Here is an 18,506-nt window from a genome sequence, read left to right on the forward strand (position 1 = left end):
ACATACAATGTAGAAAAGACAGTCTCTTCAATAAGTGGTGCTGGGAAAACTGGACAGATACACACATTAATAAAAGAATGAAACTAGAACATTCTCTAACAGCATACACAAAAATAAACTCAAAATGGATTAAAGACCTAAATGTAAGATTGGATACTATAAAACTCTTAGAGGAAAACATAGGCAGAACACTCTTTGACATAAGTCACAGCAATATCTTTTTGGATCCACCTCCCAGAGTAATGAAAATAAAAATAAACAAATGGGACCTAATTAAACTTAAAAGCTTTTGCACAGCAAAGGAAACCATAAACAAAATGAAAAGACAGCCCACAGAATGGGAGAAAATATTTGCAAACAAAGTGACCACCAACGGATTAATCTCTAAAATATACTAACAGCTCATGCAGCTCTATATAAAAAAAAAAAAAAAAATCCAATCAAAGAATGGGCAGAACAGCTAAATAGACATTTCTTCAAAGAAGACATACAGATGGCCAAAACGCACATGAAAAGATGTTCAGAGAAATAAAAATCAAAACTACAATGAGGTATCACCTCACACCAGTCAGAATGGCCATCATCAAAAAGTCTACAAACAATAAATGCTGGAGAGGGTGTGGAGAAAAGGGAACCCTCCTACAGTGTTGGTGGGAATATAAATTGACACAACCATTATGGAGGTTCCTTAAACAACTAAAAATAGAGCTACCATATGATCCAGCAATCCCACTCCTAGGCATATATCCGGAGAAAACCATAATTTGAAAAGATACATGCACCACAATGTTCACTGCAGCACTGTTTACAATAGCCAAGACATGGAAGCAACCTAAATGTCCATCGATAGAGGAATGGATAAAGACATGGTACATATATATGATGGAATATTACTCAGCCATAAAAAAATGAAATAATGCCACTTGCAGCAACATGGATGGGCCTAGAGATTATCATACTAAGTGAAGTAAGTCAGACAAAGACAAATATCATATGATATCACTTATATGTGGAATCTAAAAAAATGATACAAATGAACTTATTTACAAAACAGAAACAGACTCACAGACTTTGAAAACAAATTTACAGTTACCAAAGGGAAAAGGTAAGGGGAGGGATAAATTAGGAGTTTGGGATTAACATATACACACTACTATATATAACACAGATAATCAACAAGGACCTACTATATAGCACAGGAAACTCTACTCAATAATCGGTAATAACCTATATGGGAAAAGAATCTGAAGAAGAATGGATATATGTATATGTATAACTGAATCACTTTGCTGGACACCTGAAATTAACACAACACTGTAAATCACCTATACTCTAATATGAAATAAAAATTTTTTTAAAAGCCAGAAGGTAGCAATTGGGTATTGCAGCTTAAAGGAAATGAATGGTAGGAATCTGCATCTTTTTTAAACAGTTCTGGGCTGTGGCCCAAATTTGTTGACTCCAATTAGAAAAATCAGGACCTGATTTAGAGTTTGAGGTAAAGACTCCTTCACAGAAGGGAGCATTGACATCACAACTTTCAGCAGGCTCCAAATCTCCCTCCAAGCCCAGCTCTGCCCCAAGAGCCTACAGGGGGTTTTTTCTGACATCAATCATCCCTGGGCTGGTCCTTCGCAGTTCCCGCCGGGGCTTGGGCAAGGGCCCGAGGTTCCGGGGCAAACCCATCTCACCCACAGGTAGCATCCGCCCCACCAAGGGTTCAGCGGCCTCCCGCTGCCGTAGCTCCTCAGGGGAACCCTGCTCCTCGCTGCACAGGCTCGAGCGTTTCCATGTCAATGGTAACGGGGCATGTACCAAGTCCCGCATCTCCTCACGGGGGCGGGGCACACCCTCAGTGACGGGGGGCTGCCACAGAGGCTCAGGTGCCGGGTGGGGCTCATCTTCACTTCCAGGGGCTTGTCTGTTCTCCGGGCACAGGGTCCTCTTCTCCCCACCTGTCACTGGGAATAACAACATCCTTGTCAGAAATGGAGTAGCAGCACCTTCCTGAAGTCCTAGCTTTCCAATGCCCCAGTGCAATAAGCAACATGTGAAATGACCCAAGAGCTGAAGTTAGAGTGGTTTCTAAGCTTTCTCCAAAACAAAGAAAACCTGACGTCAGGGCAAGGCATTGGCCAGCTTGGTGACAGCACATAACAATTACCCCTGCTCTGGCCCGCAGCATTCAGACTACTGAGCTTCTGTTTCAGTTCCTGGTTGATCCACATGTGGCGGCCCAGCTCCTTCTCCAGAGCCTGAATTCTGGTCTCATACTGCCTCTTGCTGTCTGCTAACCCTTCACCAAGGTGCTCTGGAGGGAAAAGGCAGAAACAGGTGGCAAGGGGCTATGGGCAGGCGGCAGTCACCACGGCCTTTGGGGCAGGCCTGGGCCTCACCTCGACTCTGCTGGAGGAGGAGCTGGATGTTCTGCTCATGCTCCTTCTGCTGCAGGGTCAGCTGGCGGTCCATCTCCAGGCGCTGCCGCTCTAGAGCCACCTCCAGCCAATAGACCAGCCTCTGCTGCTCCTCCAGCTGCATCTCCAGCTCCGAGAAGGCAATCTGCTGCTGGTGCTGCTCCTCTCGGAGCGTCACCACCTGTCCCAAGGCCCAGCCAGGCTCAGCCCCAGTGCCGGCTCCCTTCACCCAGGGGATCCTCAACCAGGGGCAGCAGGTATTTGGCCAACTAGCCACCAACATCATCAACCTTCTCCCACTGAGTTCCAGGAGGAGGAGTCAGGGGCTCGTGGGCCAGTGACCCACCTTGTCAAAGTACTTGCAGAGTAGGGCTCTGGTCTCCGAGGATGAGAGGTAGCTGAGCTTGGCCATGAGGTTCATCTCGCACTGGGACAGCAAGGAGGCCGAGGCCCGCAGCACCCGCTGGCGGCACGTGATGGCCTCGTTCTTGTACTCGATGGCAGCGTCCAGGGCCTCGATGGCCTCGTCCAGCTGGAACAGCGTCCGCTCCTCCTGCGGGGACATGGGACGTGTGGAGGTGGAGTGCTGGCTTCCTGCTCCACGGAACGCCCGCTCCCTGAACAGGTCCCGGGCAGGCTTGCAACAGTCACACGCAGCCATGACTCAGCCCGTACATGTCCCCTCGTCCTAGCGCAGAGTCAGCACATGGAGAGAGGGGCCCCTGGCCACTACGGCAGGAACAGGGACACTTCCATCTCAGCCTCAGCCCGGGGGGGGTACAGGAGGCTGGGGCTCGCCAAGAGGCTGCCCTCTGGAGCACATGGCCTCTGGCGTGACCTGCACTCGGGAGACCCTGCACTGAAGGGAAGGCGTGCTGGGACCACAGAGGCACCCAGGATCTGCTGAAGTCCGCTGCTCTTAACATGGGCTTTCTCTGCTGTCAGGAGGGCAAACCTGTGTGGCTGAGGTGTGCTGACATGGTCCCAACTCTCATCCCACGTTAGGGAGTTGAGAGGTGTGAGCTCGTGATACATACACGAGGTCAACGTGCCGCAGGACGCGGAACGAGTCCAGAGTCCAGCTGGGCGGGACCGAGGGCAGCCAGGCCCCAGCCGTGTGTCCCAGACATGGGGGCTGGAGCGGTGGGGGGGCGGGCCAGTTCTGTGCGTTCTTGGTGGGCTAACACCCGGGAGGAACGCGTGCGTGTCCAAAAGCAGCAAGGCCCGCAACCCAGCGTGGAGCAGGCAGCCAGGGCCAGCCCGCAGGGCGCACCTCAGGCGACAGCAGGCTGCCCTGCCTCAGCTTGCCATCAATCTCCAGCCGCTGCTTCAGCAGCGCGTCCTTCTCCTGGCGCAGGGCGTCGATCTCCCCACGGATCTGCTGCTGGCTCTGGGCGCTGCCCTGCCGCAGCTGCCCGCTCTTCTCGGAGAGCTCCTTCTCCAGGTGCTCCAGCCGGCTGGACACACGCACAATGTCCTCGTTGAGGGCCTGTGGGCGGCACAGCTAGTGATTAGGGAAGAAGCAGGCCCCATCCTCCCCAGGGCGACAGGGATGGCCCAGCCCCACCACAGGATGCTGAGGAGTGCTGCTCCGCGGGAGGCCTGACTCTCAGCTCTGCATAAGCCGGGGAGTGGGCACCTATGGGACCCGAGCCTCTGAAGAGGGGCCCCCAGAGACGGCCTGGAAGGAGGATACAGACAAGCTGAGGAAAGGGCAGTCCTGACAAGGAAGGAACAACCCGGGCAGAAACAGAGCGGGATGGTGGTGGCCTGTTACGGCGATGACGTGACTCCAGCTTGCGATGGGAATTATGGGAAATCAGTGGCCAAATCCCAAAGGCCCTTCTGGGAACCTGATGTGGGAGGAAGTAAGGGCTCTAGTGGCCGAGGGAAGTTCCAGATAATCCAGCTGAATCCTCTTGGACTCCATGAGGGCAGAAGTGAGTCTGGAACCCTGTGGGCATCTAGCCTGAGCACCCGCTCCTGGAACAGGCTCTGGGCTTTGTGTGTGACATACGCCTTCTCTGATCCTCATGACCACACTGTGATTCCATCTGACAGAGGAGGAAGGTATGGCTCAGAAGCTTCCTGCTCAAGAGGAGGCAATGAAGCCTAGCAGAGCTGGGTGGGGCCAGGTTCATCTGCCTCCAGTGCCAGTGAAGGCTCTTCCACTCTGGCCATACCACCTCTCCATACCTGTGGTTCCCTGTTCCGCCTGCACAGTCCAGAGCAGGTGGTTAATGAGGTAAAATGAATTGTGGGATAGATACTTGGAGAGGTTCTTCTATCCACACAGCAGCACCTGCATCACAGACACCCTAAAGCCCTAGAATTCTTGAGAGATCCATAGGATATAGCCTGACCTGGCTGGAACTTACCTGGCAGGGACATCACCTAGAAGAACCGCACCTGTCTAGAACTCACCTGGCAGTGTTATCAAATGGAGAGATCTCACTTGGAAGGACCTCACCTGATGGAATCTCACCTGGCAGGACCTCACCCGGCAGAAACTCAACTGGCAGGCTCTCGTCTTGCTGGACTTCACCTGGCAGGGCCTCCCATGGCAGGGCCTCATCGGGTAGGGCCTCACCTGGCAGGACCTCACCTGGCTGGACCGCAGGCGCTTGCTCTCCAGCCCCGTCTTCTCCTGCATCAGGGCCTCCTTCTTGGCCAGGATGGCCTCCCGCTTGTGGAGCTCCTCCCCTAGCTCCTCCAGCGCCCGCCGCTGCTGTAGGACCTTCTCCATCTCCTGGTCCAGCCACTTCTTCTGCTCTTCAATCTTCTGAGGGACAGTGGAGGCGGGGAGGGAACTCAGCTTTCACCTCTGGCTGCGTGGGTGGTGCAGGCGGCCAGCCAGGTCAGGTGGGGAGAATGGTGTACCCACCATCTGACCCCCCGGGGACTCTAGCAACTGGCCAGGCTGCCCAGCCAGGCTGTGGGTGCCCCTGGGGGTGCAGGCTCAGCCCAGGCCCCACCTGCTGCTGCTCCAGGCTGACAACAGAGCCGTTGCTGCCGCTGCGCCGCTTCCTCTGAAATGCCGCAATCTCTTCTGTCTTGATCTTCAGGATCTTTTGCTGCTGCTCGTGCTTCAGCTCCAGCTCCTGGGGATGTGCAGGGTGAGAAGCTCAGTGGGCAGGGCCGTGAGTGGTACCCGCATCCTCCCAGAGCCGGTGATCCCCCAAGCCCAAAGGAGTGCCTACCCTGCTCCCAAGACAGCCCTGTGCAGCAACCCCCAGCCTCGCCACCCCCAAGTCTCGCTGGGGACCCGCAAACAGAAGCAAACATTTGCAAGATGCCAGTCCCCTTATATAATTCATCCTACTGAATTCTCACCCTAGCCCTGAGTTTCCCATAACTCTCCTCATTTTCAAGTAAAAAATCAAACTCAGGGAAGCCAAGTGAGCCGCTTTATAAGGTCACGTGGCTGTAAGTGCTCCCCTGGCTGTGTGCCCCGCCTGGCCTCCTGGCTGGGACACAGGCACCCCACCGCCCAAGCGCCTGACCTTGACACGGTGCTGCCGCTTGTTCATCTCTGTCTCCAGGCGCCGCTTCTGCTCTGTCTCCTCACGAAGCCGCCTTTGCAGCTGCCCCTGCTGCTGCCGCATGAGCTGCACATTCCTCTCCAGCTCCTGCAGCCGCTTCTCGCTCTGGGCCGACAGCGACACCAGCCGCTCTGTCGCCTGTTTCTTCTCCTTCAGCACCTGGGACCAACACAGCCTCTGCTGGGCCACGCGTGGGGGCTGCCGAGAGCCTGGCATGGTGCCGGGCACTCAACAAGGGCAGGCAGGACAGAAGAACGGCACATAGAGGGACAGACAGAAGGGAAAACAGGCAGATGGATGACGGACTAATTAAAATATCAAAATTATAAGAATGTCAAGCTACTACGATGCTTATTACGTACTAAGCGCTACATCAAGTGCTCTCAGTATACTAAATGATCCTAACAATCTGATGAAAAGGTTTTAAAGGTTTCCTACTTAACAGATTAGGAAACTGAGGCACAGAGAGGCTAGGAAACTTGACCAAAGACACATAGCTAGTAAATGGCAGAGCTGGGATTCAAACCCAAACAAAGAGCACAGGCTCCAGAACCTGTGCTCTTAATCACTCTACTGTATGGTCTCTTGGACACCTGAACTGAGAAAAGAAGGAATGAATAATGGATGGACAGCTGCAAAGAATGGATGGCAGGGTGGGTGGACAGACAGATGATGGGATCATATAAAGGTAAAAAACAGGATGGACAGATAATGCAAGGGTCCATCAAGGGGAATAGAAAGACAAATGAATAGACACATAAATGGACAGTTAGTCATACCAACTGATAAAAGGACAATCGGATGGATGGATTAGATAGACACATGGACTGATGGGTGGAGGGACAGAGGGATGATGGTTTGGAGAGGCGGGTAAATGGAGAACTGGAAGGGTAGACAGGTGGAGGGAGGCGGGAGGAGCTGCAGGAGAGAAGGCTGGTTTCTCCCGATGCCCACCCCTCACCCTCACTGGTCTCCTAGATGGTCTTCGGGCAGGCCCCACCTCCCTGCCTCTGCTGTGTTTAAACCTGAGCCGACTCCCAGCACCGCCAGCTTCTACCTAATGCCAGCCTCACCCTGAGAGACCAGGAGGGCGTTAGTGCCACCAGCCGGGGCTGGGGCACGAGGGCCTGAGCACCCACAGGTTCCACAGTGAGCGTGGGCTCCAGGGCTCACATGTCTTGATCCCAGAACCCCAGCCTGGGAGGCAGCAACCACCACCCCCAGGGTCCGGACAGGTCAGTACCTGCACTTGGCTCTGAGCGGCAGCAACCCTCTTGCGGAACTCTTGGAGCTGCGAACACTCGCTGGCGTCCTGGGGCTCCTTGCCCTCAAGCTCCTGCAGCTGCCTCTGGCCTTCACTCAGCTCAGTCCGCACCCGCTCTGCCTCCTGCTCCAGCTCCCGGATGCGCTGGCTGTGCTGGCGGTTCAGGGCCTGGGCCGCCTTCCCTGGAAGAAAAGGCGAGGGTCGTGTCAGCACAGCCCCTCTGCCTGAAGAGCATTGTAGTTCATTCCCCCGGGAGCTTTTCCAGACCTCTGTCAGCCCTGGACACCTACATGGATTTTGCCACAACTCTGTACCCCTAGAACTGTGATTTACTTAATATTTTTCTTTAAATTGACACATTTTTTAAATTAGCCTTATCCATAGCAGTGACCCAGGGAAAATACGGGTTTACTTGTTTTACTTTTAACTAACACATGCTAAAGTAAATATGTAACTTGAGCCTGCATACAACTAAGCCTCTAGAACTAACTTCCATTTGTAGGAAATATGGAGGACAGAGGGACAAGCTAAATGACACCACAGGAAGCTAATAGACAAAACCCAGAACATTTGGAGTTTGTAACATTCTATAGGATGACTGTGTAAAGGTGAGAGAAGGGAGATTTCAGAGAACTAACGTGCAAATATAATGTGTGGACAAGCCCGGAGCTGCACACAGACACTGCTGTAGAGCTGCTTCTGCTCTGGGCATTGAAAGGGCATGAGTTCTGTTAGATGTGCTAATGGCATTTTGGTTAAAATGTTGAAAAAGAGGCATACTGAAAGGTGTAGGGATGAAATGACATGCTGTCCTGGATTTGCTTCAAAATATTTCAGCAAAGAAAAAAGGGAGAGATAAAACAAATGCGAGCAAAGCTTGGAAATGCTAAATCTGGTGATAGGGACTCTCATATGTCTATTTGAAATTGTTCCCAGTGCATTTTGGAATAAATAAAATTATAACTATTAAAATTAAAAAGCTCAACTAGTCACCACCAAAAATCATCCCCTGCTCGTTCACCAGTATCACCAGTAGTAGACGTAGATGATCTGGGGACGCTGTTTGCTCCCAAGGACCAGGAGATTCTGTGCCCAGTGTGGTGCCTGACACACAGCAATTGATAATAATATTGGGTTGGCCAAAAAGTTCGTTTGAAAACCCGAACGAACTTTTCAGCCAACCCAATAATAAGAACTAATGCTTCCTGAAAGCCAGCCTAAGCACTTCACTTGAATTAGCTCATTTCAACAACCTATAAAGCAGGTTCAGTTACTATCTCCATTTCAGAGAGGGGAAAACTGAAGCACAGAGGCATTATCCTACCTGCTCAAGGTCACATATCTGGAAGAAACTGAGCTGGTTTACCAAACCTATGCCACCTGGACCCCGCTCCTAACCACCCTCAGGTGGGAGGCCAGCCCAAAAACCCTCCCCCTCACCTGTGCGGACCAGCTCGCCTATGAGCTCCTCCTTCATGCGGATGTTGATGGCCAGCTCACGGATCTTCTGCTGGGCTTGGGCCAGCCGCCACTCAGAGGCCATGGCAGTGGGGGCCTGGTGGGGCCGAACCAGGGCCTGGCTCCCACCAACCACTGTAATAGGCTGACTGTCAGGGCCGCTGTCCCAGCTAACAGTGGGGGGGAGGGGGAGGGGAGGGGGAGGGGAGGGGAGGGGAGGGGGAGGGGAGGGGAGGGGAGGGGGAGGGGAGGGGAGGGGAGGGGAGGGGAGGGGGAGGGCATGCCCTGGCCAGCAACAGCCAGGGGTTGTGTGTGGACTGTCCAGGATGGCCAGTCCAGGACCATGAAGGGGAAAAGGGGTCAGGACCCTCTCTGTGCCCTACCCAGCTCACCTCTGGGCCCCGGGATGGTTGCACCCAGCTCCTCCAGGCGAAGCTCTGGGCCCTTCCTGTTGAGTGGACTCCCTGGGCGGGCCCCCATCCTCTGGCTCCCCTTACTGATCCTATTCCTGGAGGGCAGAAGTGGGAGCCTGTATCCCTCCCCAGCCCAGCTACCTCCTGGGCCCAGAAGGGGAAGAGAGGCCACCAGGGTCACTGTTACCCCAGGATGTCAGTCTGGCAGAATTCTGAGGCCAGCAGCTGAGCTTAGAGGGTGCAGGGCAGCTGGGGGAACCGAGGGCCACCTTGGAGGTTGAGAACCAGGAAGTCTGGGCCCATCCCCTCAGCACACTCACCCCAGCGAGAACTCTTGATTCAGAGCCCATAGTCCCTGCCTGCTCTCCCCCAAGGGCCGGCCAGGGCGACGCAGGCGAGGGAACCCTGAGACCCCAGTGGGATCCTCCTCCTGCCCAGCCGGGGCCCTGAGCCAGTCCTTGTCAGGTGGGCCGTGGGTCCCACTCACCTGCGTGGGTGCAGGATCCGTCGGGGTGGCTCCTCCTCCCCCCCCGCCTCCTCTTCCTCTGATGCAGCTGAAGAGCCACTTCCCAGCCTCTCTCCCTCTGCCAGCAACTTGGCTCCAGCCTCCCTGCCATTTGTCACTTGCTAGGGGAATGCCAGGTTTCAGGATAGGAAGCTTCTAGGGCATTCTTCATCAGCCATCTCCCACCACCAAGTCTTTGCTCCCACCTACACCCACCTTGCATGCTCCTCACATCTCTACCTCTTCCAGCCCTACTTTACCTTCAGGATCTAGCTCAAATGACACCTCTGGGAAGCCTTTCCACTCTCAAGTCGGAGCAGGAGCTTCCTCCCTCTTCCCTCGCTCCTCCCTCTTCTCCCCCTCTTCACCCCTGCTCCGGCTCCCATAGCAAACCTGGCACTCCTCGGGGGACAACTGGTCCTTTCTGTCTCGTATACAGGTCATCTGCACCAAGTTTTATCTCACCAACAACGCCCTGCTAGAGTAGGGGGGCTGCATAACAGGCTTCTGCCAAACCCACGTCCTCCCTCTCCTCAGTCCCTCAGGCCTTTAGAGCTGAGATGACCCAGAGCTCTCAGGCAGATGCAGGAGCAGCCTTTGTCCAAAAGGCCCCAAGTGACCGAACTAGAAACAAGAGACCAGGCTTGAGGAGCAGATTAGAGCTCAGGAAAGAGTGAACTTGCAAAGAAACGCGTCCAAAGATGGAGAGGGTGTGGCCTCGGAGGTGATGAGCTCCCCACCCCTGGAAGTATGTGAGCTTTCCACTCCATACTGGAAGCCAGAAGCCCCTCTATAACCTCCTCACTCTGAGCGATCCCAGGTACTCCAGGGATGCTCAACGGCACCAGATCCCTCTGAGAAGCCCTACGCAAATTTTGGCCATTCCTCTAGGAACCACCAGAAAGGGGCATCTCATAGCTGGTCCCATGAAAGCATGGGGTGAGGGACACATTCCCCAGCATCACCTTCCCCTGCCAGAGCCTGCCCAGGTCAACAGGCCCAGCAGACACGCCACCTCCTCACCTCTCCCCAATTCTCAGGGCCAACTTCATCTCCAGGAAGGCAGGCAGGGGGCACCATGCCCAGCACATGGGTGTGGGCACCCCCCAGGGGGGCCGTGTGAGGCCGGGGCATAAAGGACTCAGGAGGCAAGCCCTGCAAGAGCCCTGGGGCCCCCCAGCCAGGCCGCACCAGCTCCAGCCGCAGCCGCAGCTCTGCCATCTCCTCCTGCTGCTCACGAAGACGGTCGCTCTGCAAGACACGGTCCAAGTGCGGATGGGGCAACGCGGAAGTGCGAAAGGTAGGGTGCAGGGATGCTGAGAGGCAGAAGTGCAGGAAACTGAAGAGCACGTCTGAGGCCACCCTGCCCTCTCTGTGCTAAAATGGAGGAGGGCCAAATACCTCTGACCACCTCTTGGTGTCCCTCCCACGCGCACACACACTGCATCAGTTCCGGTTCAAACTCACCCACCCTGCCACATCCTATCACTCCCTCCATATCCATGCCATTCACTGCCACCAGAGGGCGCCAGGAGCAATGCTGACCCAGTTACCCTGGGACAAAAGGAAAAGCCCAGCTCTGGAGTCTCATTCTGCTACCCCTCCAGTCCCACTTCCTATCCATCCTCATGACCATCCTGCACACCCACCCGCACCAATGTGTTCCTCACCTCCACACTTTTGCTCATACTGCACACCCCGTATCTCTACCCATCCTGCCAGAACCCGCCCCCCCACCCACACAGCTAACTTCCTCTCATCCTGACAGGCTCAGCTCAGTTTCACCTCCCAGCAGAAGTGCCCCCCCCACCACTGTGGAAGGGGGTGCCCCACCTGCAGCTTGTACTGCTCCATGGCGTCCTCCAGCGCAGCCAGAAAGTCTCGGTTCTCCTCCTCCAGCCGGGCCACCTGGCTCTGCAGGGCCAGCAGCTGCAGTGCCCCCTCATCTTCCTATGGGGCCGGGAGAGAAGTTTCAGGGCCAGGAGCTGTCAAGACAAGCCTGCCTGTCCCTGAGACACCTCAGCCCTCTCCCTGCCCTGCCAGAGGTTCCCCTAGCCGGGCTTGCTACTCTGCTCCAAGCCCCACCTGCAACAGGGGCTCGAGACCCCACCTGGCCTGCAGTCCCCTCCACAAGCCATTGGGCCAGCTCTTGTAATTATTAATCATATTTTCATTAACAATAACATCACTATTATTAGGAACAACTAGCCTTCACCTGCACTTGTGACACCTTCAGTCCTTACATCACCAGGAGGTAGATACTAATGCTATCCCTATTTTACAGATAGAGACGCTGAGGACTGGAAAGTCATCAAGGTCACCAGCAGAAGTGCCTCTGAATCCCGAATGTGCTCTGCTAATGAGCAAGGGACAGGGACACAGCTAGCTGTGTGAAGACTTTCTTCCTTCCCCATCCCCTCCCCACCCCTAGGCCACACCTGACCCCTGGCCACCTTTCGTCCGCCGGGTCCCTGCATGGCCTGCTCCTCGGCGGAGGCACTCTCGATGCCGCTGTCGGGACCGGAGGCAGAGCTTAGGGCGCTGCGCTCACCCTCGACGGCGCACAGCCAGTCGCGCACCTTGCGGGCGGCGGCGCCAGGCAGCCCGGGCTCGGCCTGTAGCTCGCGCAGGAGGCTGTAAGCGGCGTCAGTGCGGGCCCGGTAGCGAGCGCACTCGGCGCCAAGGCGGGCGGCGGCCGCGGCGGAGGCGGCGGTGGGGCCCAGGGCGCGCCGGCCCCGGTGGATGATGCGCGTCTCCGAGCGGTGTCTAGGCGGCCCCCGCGGGCCAGCAGCTGCCTCCTCAGGCGCCCGCTCGGCCTCAGGCCGCCAGTTGACAGTGGCGCGGTTGCGGATGTTCTGGGCGCGGCTGGCGTAGTTCAGGGTGTTGAGAGTCTCGTCGAAGTCCGAGGAGGAAGGGCTGACGCAAGCGATCATCACTGTCTTGGCATTCCCGCCCAGGGAGTCTTTGAGGATCCTGAGGGCGCCAGGCAAGACGCGTTAGGGGCCCCAACGTCCCAGGTACAGACCCCAAACAGGGTCCGATCCTCGGCGTGCTTCCCCATGGGCCGGATACCTCGAACCACCTGATGGGGACCCATCTCCTAGTCACCTCCCCCCAACCCCAGAGGCCAGACAGCAGCTAGAACAGACTAGCGTGGCTCTTGGGGCCCCTTCTCTGTGGGCCTGCGGCCATCGGCGGCTCACCGGGTGATCTTGGAGTCCCGGTAGGGGATGTGGCTGCCACGGCGCTGGGGGTCACCCAGGGCGCTGATGACGTTGCCCAGCGCCAAGAGGCTGCTGTTGATCTGGATGCTCTCCTTGAGCCGCTCGCCTGTGCTGCCCGTCTTGAGCACCCTCTCTGAGCCCGCCAAGTCCACGAAGTGGAACTTGGAGATGAGCAGCTGGCCCGCAACAGGTCGGGGGAGGCGGCTGGGGGCGCGCCCCCGCTGCTCCAGGGTCACGGTGAACACAGTGTGTGAGCGGCTGGAGAGGCGGTTGAGGTGTGTGGCCCCCGTGTGCCGTGCTGCATTGCCCATCTCCAAGAGGCTCAGCACCTCATCCAGGCCCTCCACGTCGACCTCCTTCACTCCACACAGCACTGCGGGCACAGAAGGCCATGAGCCCAGGGCAGGGGCAGCCTGAGACTGACAGCCAGGAGAGCAGGCAGAGCACGGCTGGTCCCCTAAAGCTCTTCCTGACTCAGGGCTCCCTTCCCCATGCCCAGGGGGTCCTGCCCATACTGGCTGGGGCTTGAGGGGGCTCCAGCTTCCCCACGCTTACCTCAATGCCTATCACTCTGGGCACACCAATGTATACTGAACTCAGTAGAGACGGGAAGCGAAAGCAAAACTTTCCAGAGCTTGGTTTCCCAGTTAGGAGGTACCCCCACCAGACAGGTAAGCCACCCTAAGCAGGTAAAGCCTCCCCAAGCCAGGTATCCCGCTCCCAGCCAGTGGTAGACCCAGGAGTTCCTCACCAACATTCCCACGATCATCTTCCCGAAGCTGGATGTCACGGCTGGCGGTGCCCACCTCCAGCAGGTCTCGGAACTCCTCCTTGTACACTTCCAGGTAGGACACGTGCACCAGACAGTCAAGCAGGTCATTCTCATCAATCAGCTTAAAGGCCTCAGCCATGGCCCGTGGGATGATGCCCTGCTCGTCCTCGTGAAGAGAGGCTGAGGAGACACCGCAGGGCCTCCTGCCACCATGCTTTCAGCTGGATGTGGCACCCACAAGGCCCAGAAGCCCCTAGCAGCAGCTGGAGGATGGGGCTCCAGTGTGGAGAAGGCAGCAGCAGAGGCCAGGATGGGCTGGGCAGCCTGAGCCAGGCCATGCCCCAGGGTGGTCAGGCAGAATTTCAGAGTTGGAAGTAACCTCTCAAGGTTCAACCAATCCCTTTCATGATGTAAGCATCCCCTCCACTACATCTCTGCCAGGCGGTCAGATACCCTTTGCTTGATTACTCCTGGAGACTCATTACCATAGTCTATGCTCAGTTACCTAAAGGACCTCCTAAATTTATCCCAAGGAAGTAATAAGAGGATATTCCGAACATATTCTTCCTCATAACTCAATAAAAATGTAAACATCCTAAGTGTCCATCCTAACATCCAAACAGGGGACCTGGTTAAATAAGTTACCTTATACTCACAATGGCATGCCAGGCAGCCATTAAAATTTTTGATTGAAGAATATTTAATGATACAGAGAAATGTTCATGATATACTGTTAAAAAAATAAAACAGGATACAAAAGAGTGGGTACACTATTATACCATTTTTTAACGTATACTAATTTTCACCCAGAAAGACTGAAATGCTAACGGGGTGAGTGATTTCTGAAAGGCAATTATCAAGTAAGTTTTATTTTGTGTATGTGTTTTCTGTATTTTCCTAATTTTCCACAACAAACATGTACACTTTTAAAACCTAGGATAAAGCAGTTCATGCTCTTTAAAAGGGGGCAGTTCCTTCAGTTGGCCTAAAGCATCTCTCCCAAAACTCTGCTCCAGAGCCTCATGGAACCAGCCTACTTCCCTGCTATGCAGCAGCCAAAGCATATCTCTTCCAGGACAGTTCCCCTTCCAACCACTCTGACCAGAACATGGATTCCTGACCCCCAGCAGCCATCCTAACAACCTCCAGAGACAAGCCAACTTCCCGTGCCCTTCCTCCCCGTGAGGTCCCCACAGCCAGACAGCATGGTCCCATCTCTATGGAGTTGAGAAGGTCACTCACCTCCGAGGACTCTTCCTGCCTGCCCGACCCGCCCACTGACACAGCTGATCCCACTCCGGGCTGCAGATCTGTTTAGGAAACCTGCCCCTCCCCCCTCCCCCAGCATCCTCATCTTCAACAGAGAATGGCAGCAAGAGGGCAGGGGCAGAAATTCAGGAGACATTGAGGACCCTCAACAAGGGCAGGGGGCCTCAAGCAGGGTCACTCACCCACACTGGCCTCCCCCATGGTGTACGTCTTCCCGGAGCCTGTCTGACCGTAGGCAAAGACGGTGGCATTGAAGCCCTCAAAAAAAGCCTCGAGGAGGGGTTGCACGCAGGCCTGGTACACAGCCTCCTGCCCGGCGTCCTCGTCCAGCACTACGTGGAAGCCAAAGTGGCGGTCCCGGCCCAAAGTGACCCGGCCGTGCCCCGGCTCCACCCTCAGGCAGCTCTGGTGCCCGTGCAGCAGCTCCTTGGGCAGCAATGGGCGGACTCGAAGGGCCACCCTCACTGGGGCCTCCTCAGCCCCTGGCAGCCTCTGGGCCTCCAGCCCCATGTTGAGGGAAGGCTGTTCCTGCGAAGAGAGGAAGAGGCCCCTGCCATCAGCACCTGGACTCACTTTGCAGGTGACCTGGAGCCAGATCCTGCAGCTCCTGACCTTGCAAGGATTAAAAGGGAGGGTGGTCAAAACTCAGAACATCCTCCGTGCCCCAACCTAATGCCCAGATGCTGCAAGGGCCACAATAAAAATCCTACACAGTAACATTTCATGGCTCCCATCACTGGCAAAATAAGGCCCTAACTCCTCCACCTGACATCCAAGGGTTTCTGTGTTCCAGCTGCATCCTTCCCCTGGGACCCTATCTCCTAGAAGGAAGACACACAGACACACACACAAGCAGCACCACATCAGGGATCTCTTCCCTAACACCTATTGGGTTTTCCATAGTCTCTGCTTTTGTCATCTCACATCCCCTGCTCCACCTTCTTAAAAAGAGTCAGCACAGGACAGGAATAAAGATACAGATGTAGAGAATGGACTTGAGGACACAGGGAGGCGGAAGGAGAAGCTGGGATGAAGTGAGAGCGTGGCATGGACATATATACATTACCAAATCTAAAATAGCTAGTGGGAAGCAGCCGCATAACACAGGGAGATCAGCTCAGTGCTTTGTGGCCACCTAGAGGGGTGGGATAGGGAGGGTGGGAGGAGATATGGGGATATATGTACACATACAATGATTCACTTTGTTATACAGCAGAAACTAACACACCATTGTAAAGCAATTATACTCCAATAAAGATGCTAAAAAAAAAAAAAAAAGCAGGGCTTCCCTGGTGGCGCAGTGGTTGAGAGTCCGCCTGCCGATGCAGGGGACATGCGTTCATGCCCTGGTCCGGGAAGATCCCGCATGCCACGGAGTGGCTGGGCCCATGAGCCATGGCCGCTGGGCCTGCGCGTCCGGAGCCTGTGCTCCTCAACGGGAGAGGCCACAACAGTGAGAGGCCCACGTACCGCTTGAGACCAAGCCCCCACCATCAAATACTGCCAATCCCATCTTCTAAATATCAAGTACACCTGCTTCTTTCCATCCTATTACCAAAGCTCTGATCCTGCCCACCGACATCTCGACGGAATGACATTTACCAGCCTCCTCACTGGCCTCAGCCTCCCTGCACCTTCCTATGCAGCAACACGGGCATTTTTCAGAAATGCAAATGCGCTCACATCACTCTCCTATTTAAACTCCCCCCAGAAGAGACTCCCTAATGCTCTTGAGATTCAAAACCTTAACAGGAAAAAAAAAACTTTTAATGGGCCCTGCCTACCCCCTATACCCCACCTTTCCTCACCTTTCTCCTCCTGCAGCACACTCAGTGTTGCCCAAGACTCTTCATCCCTCCAGGCTTAGGCTGGTCCCACCTTCAGGGAGCCAGGGAGGGGCCCCTGCTCTGTGCCCCCACCACTACACATACACATACACATACACACACACGCACACGCGCACACACACACACACAATGCCCTGTGGTTCTCCCATCAGCCACTGACCACTCCCTTCCCTTGCAAAAGACAGATTACCCGTCGTCCCCCCCCCCCCCCACGCCCCAATCTGGGAGCTGGGAGGCAGGGACCCTCCTGTCCCCTTCGTGCTGCATCTTCAGCACCCAGCACAAGGTCCGACGCTTAGTAGCTGCCCAATAGTGATGAATAATCTTCATCCAAGGAAACTTCCCCATCTCCTTCCTCCTTTCTCTTATCGCAGTCCTCACCACTCCCTACCCCCACCCCCAGGTCACAGCACTTTATTTTTCACTACTTAACGTCTCTCAGCAGCTGTAACGGTTCTTTCGTTAATTCAATCATCAGCGCCTGCTGGGTGCCCGGCCCTGGGGCCACAGCGGTAACTGCCACGCGATACTGTGGGCGCCTTCGCGCACCCCTCACCCAAAGCTTTTCCAGACCCGTGCAGTCCCGGCTTCTCCGCACCCCGGCTCGGGGCACAGTGCTCCGCGCACCGAAGGCGCCCGGACAACACCGGGGCGGTCGGGCGCCCGGGGTAGGGGAACCGGAGTCAGAAGCGCCAGGCAAGGGATAGGAGCTCGCGGAAAGTTCGGAGAAGTGATTTCAAATGCGAAACCAACTCTCGCAGCGTGGGCGCTAGCTCCTCCTGGCCAGGCCCAATAAGGCCGTCCTCAGGCCCCCGACTTAGGAAAGGGGAGACTCCCACCCGCCCAGACACGGACTTCCAGGAGACTGGTAAGCAAGGATGGGGGAGGTCCCCATGCTCGGTCAGGGCTCCCCAGGCGTGCCGACACCGTGCCACCCGGTCCAGGCGCGCGCCTCCTCCCTCCTACCCCGGTCCTCGACCGCCACCCCTCCCCGGCCCACACCCACCCGCTCCGGTGTGAGCGTAGTCCCGCCGCGGGACGGTCAGGCTCGAGCCCCAGCGCGGCGCGCGCGGATGCCGTCACCGGGACCCCCGCCCACCAAAACATCCCGCCCCTCATCCGCAACTCCGCCCACCTGGGCGCTCGGGGGCGGCGGCGCGGGCTGCGCGGCGCCGCGGAGTCTGTCGGCAGACGGGGCGGGGCGGGGACAGGAGGGGCGGGGGATTGGGCGTGGCCTGGGCTGAAGTGCGGGGGCCCCTTATCCCTGGGCCCCCAGCACCGTGTGGGGGCACCCAGCAGCGGCCGGAGTCGCGAGCACTATTCGCCGAATTCTGGGGACACAGCGACCAACAAGGCCGCCCGGATTCTCCGAGCTGGAGAAGCCCACCAGCTCCTGGAGCGGGGAGCCTAAGTTTTATAATGCAAGTTGTAACAAGTGAGAGAATGAAAACTAACTAGGAGACATTTTCGTTCCGGGAGGGGAGGGTGGATTTTCTAACCCTGAGACTCCGGTTAAAGTGGCCTAAAAATCAACTACTCTTGGTTCGTTAGTTCGTTTGTTCATTCAAGTGCAGACCTTCCCTCCTTTCCGCCATTGCTACCCTTCTATCGCAGAACTCCCCACGCCCCGTCAAAGGTCAGCAAAGCCTCCACCCCTTTTTTTATCTGATTTCACTACCCCTTCTACAGCTGAGAAGGATTCATCCCCCCTGAGATATTCGGGGTTGGGATGGGGGCCCACTCCCGGCGGTGTGGCCGAGGCCCTGGCTGCACCCTGGGCACTAACACCAAGCGGTGG

The 18,506-nt window shown here is 55.9% G+C and overlaps 1 protein-coding gene across 6 annotated transcripts; it reads right to left on the minus strand.

The window, feature by feature from the left end:
• Window positions 1–989: 989 nt before the first annotated feature.
• Window positions 990–17,791, minus strand: KIF7 (kinesin family member 7). Of its 6 annotated transcripts, none has more exons than XM_033852126.2 (19): window positions 17,715–17,791; window positions 15,044–15,389; window positions 13,572–13,772; window positions 12,800–13,193; window positions 12,050–12,569; window positions 11,430–11,546; window positions 10,620–10,847; window positions 9,579–9,718; window positions 9,071–9,186; window positions 8,661–8,813; window positions 7,200–7,402; window positions 5,918–6,115; window positions 5,390–5,515; window positions 5,020–5,196; window positions 3,688–3,903; window positions 2,761–2,967; window positions 2,397–2,595; window positions 2,165–2,311; window positions 990–1,961 (listed from the first exon to the last, which is right to left on the minus strand). In XM_033852126.2, exons 2-19 carry the CDS (start codon window positions 15,369–15,371, stop codon window positions 1,588–1,590), a joined length of 4,044 nt encoding a protein of 1,347 aa, XP_033708017.1. In that variant the 5' UTR covers window positions 15,372–15,389; window positions 17,715–17,791; the 3' UTR covers window positions 990–1,587. The 6 variants fall into 6 exon arrangements, 5 of the variants coding, with proteins under 5 accessions (XP_033708017.1, XP_033708018.1, XP_033708019.1 ...); XM_033852127.2 differs by lacking the exon at window positions 17,715–17,791 and adding an exon at window positions 16,670–17,679; XM_033852128.2 differs by lacking the exon at window positions 17,715–17,791 and having other exon boundaries at window positions 5,020–5,193; window positions 15,044–17,680.
• Between the last annotated feature and the right edge of the window lie 715 nt (window positions 17,792–18,506).

The sequence above is a fragment of the Tursiops truncatus genome, chromosome 2 (genome assembly GCF_011762595.2).
Source record: "Tursiops truncatus isolate mTurTru1 chromosome 2, mTurTru1.mat.Y, whole genome shotgun sequence".
Lineage (NCBI taxonomy): Eukaryota > Metazoa > Chordata > Mammalia > Artiodactyla > Delphinidae > Tursiops > Tursiops truncatus.

What these genes read in the sequence shown, in the direction of transcription:
- KIF7 (XM_033852126.2), bottom strand. Translation starts at nt 15,371, where the DNA reads ATGGGGCTGGAGGCCCAGAGGCTGCCAGGGGCTGAGGAGGCCCCAGTG. An exon ending in AGCGGCAGCACCGTGTCAAG is followed by an intron (nt 5,516 to 5,917) that starts GTCAGGCGCTTG and finishes GCACATCCCCAG; the next exon opens with GAGCTGGAGCTGAAGCACGA. An exon ending in TCAGCCTGGAGCAGCAGCAG is followed by an intron (nt 5,197 to 5,389) that starts GTGGGGCCTGGG and finishes ACTGTCCCTCAG; the next exon opens with AAGATTGAAGAGCAGAAGAA.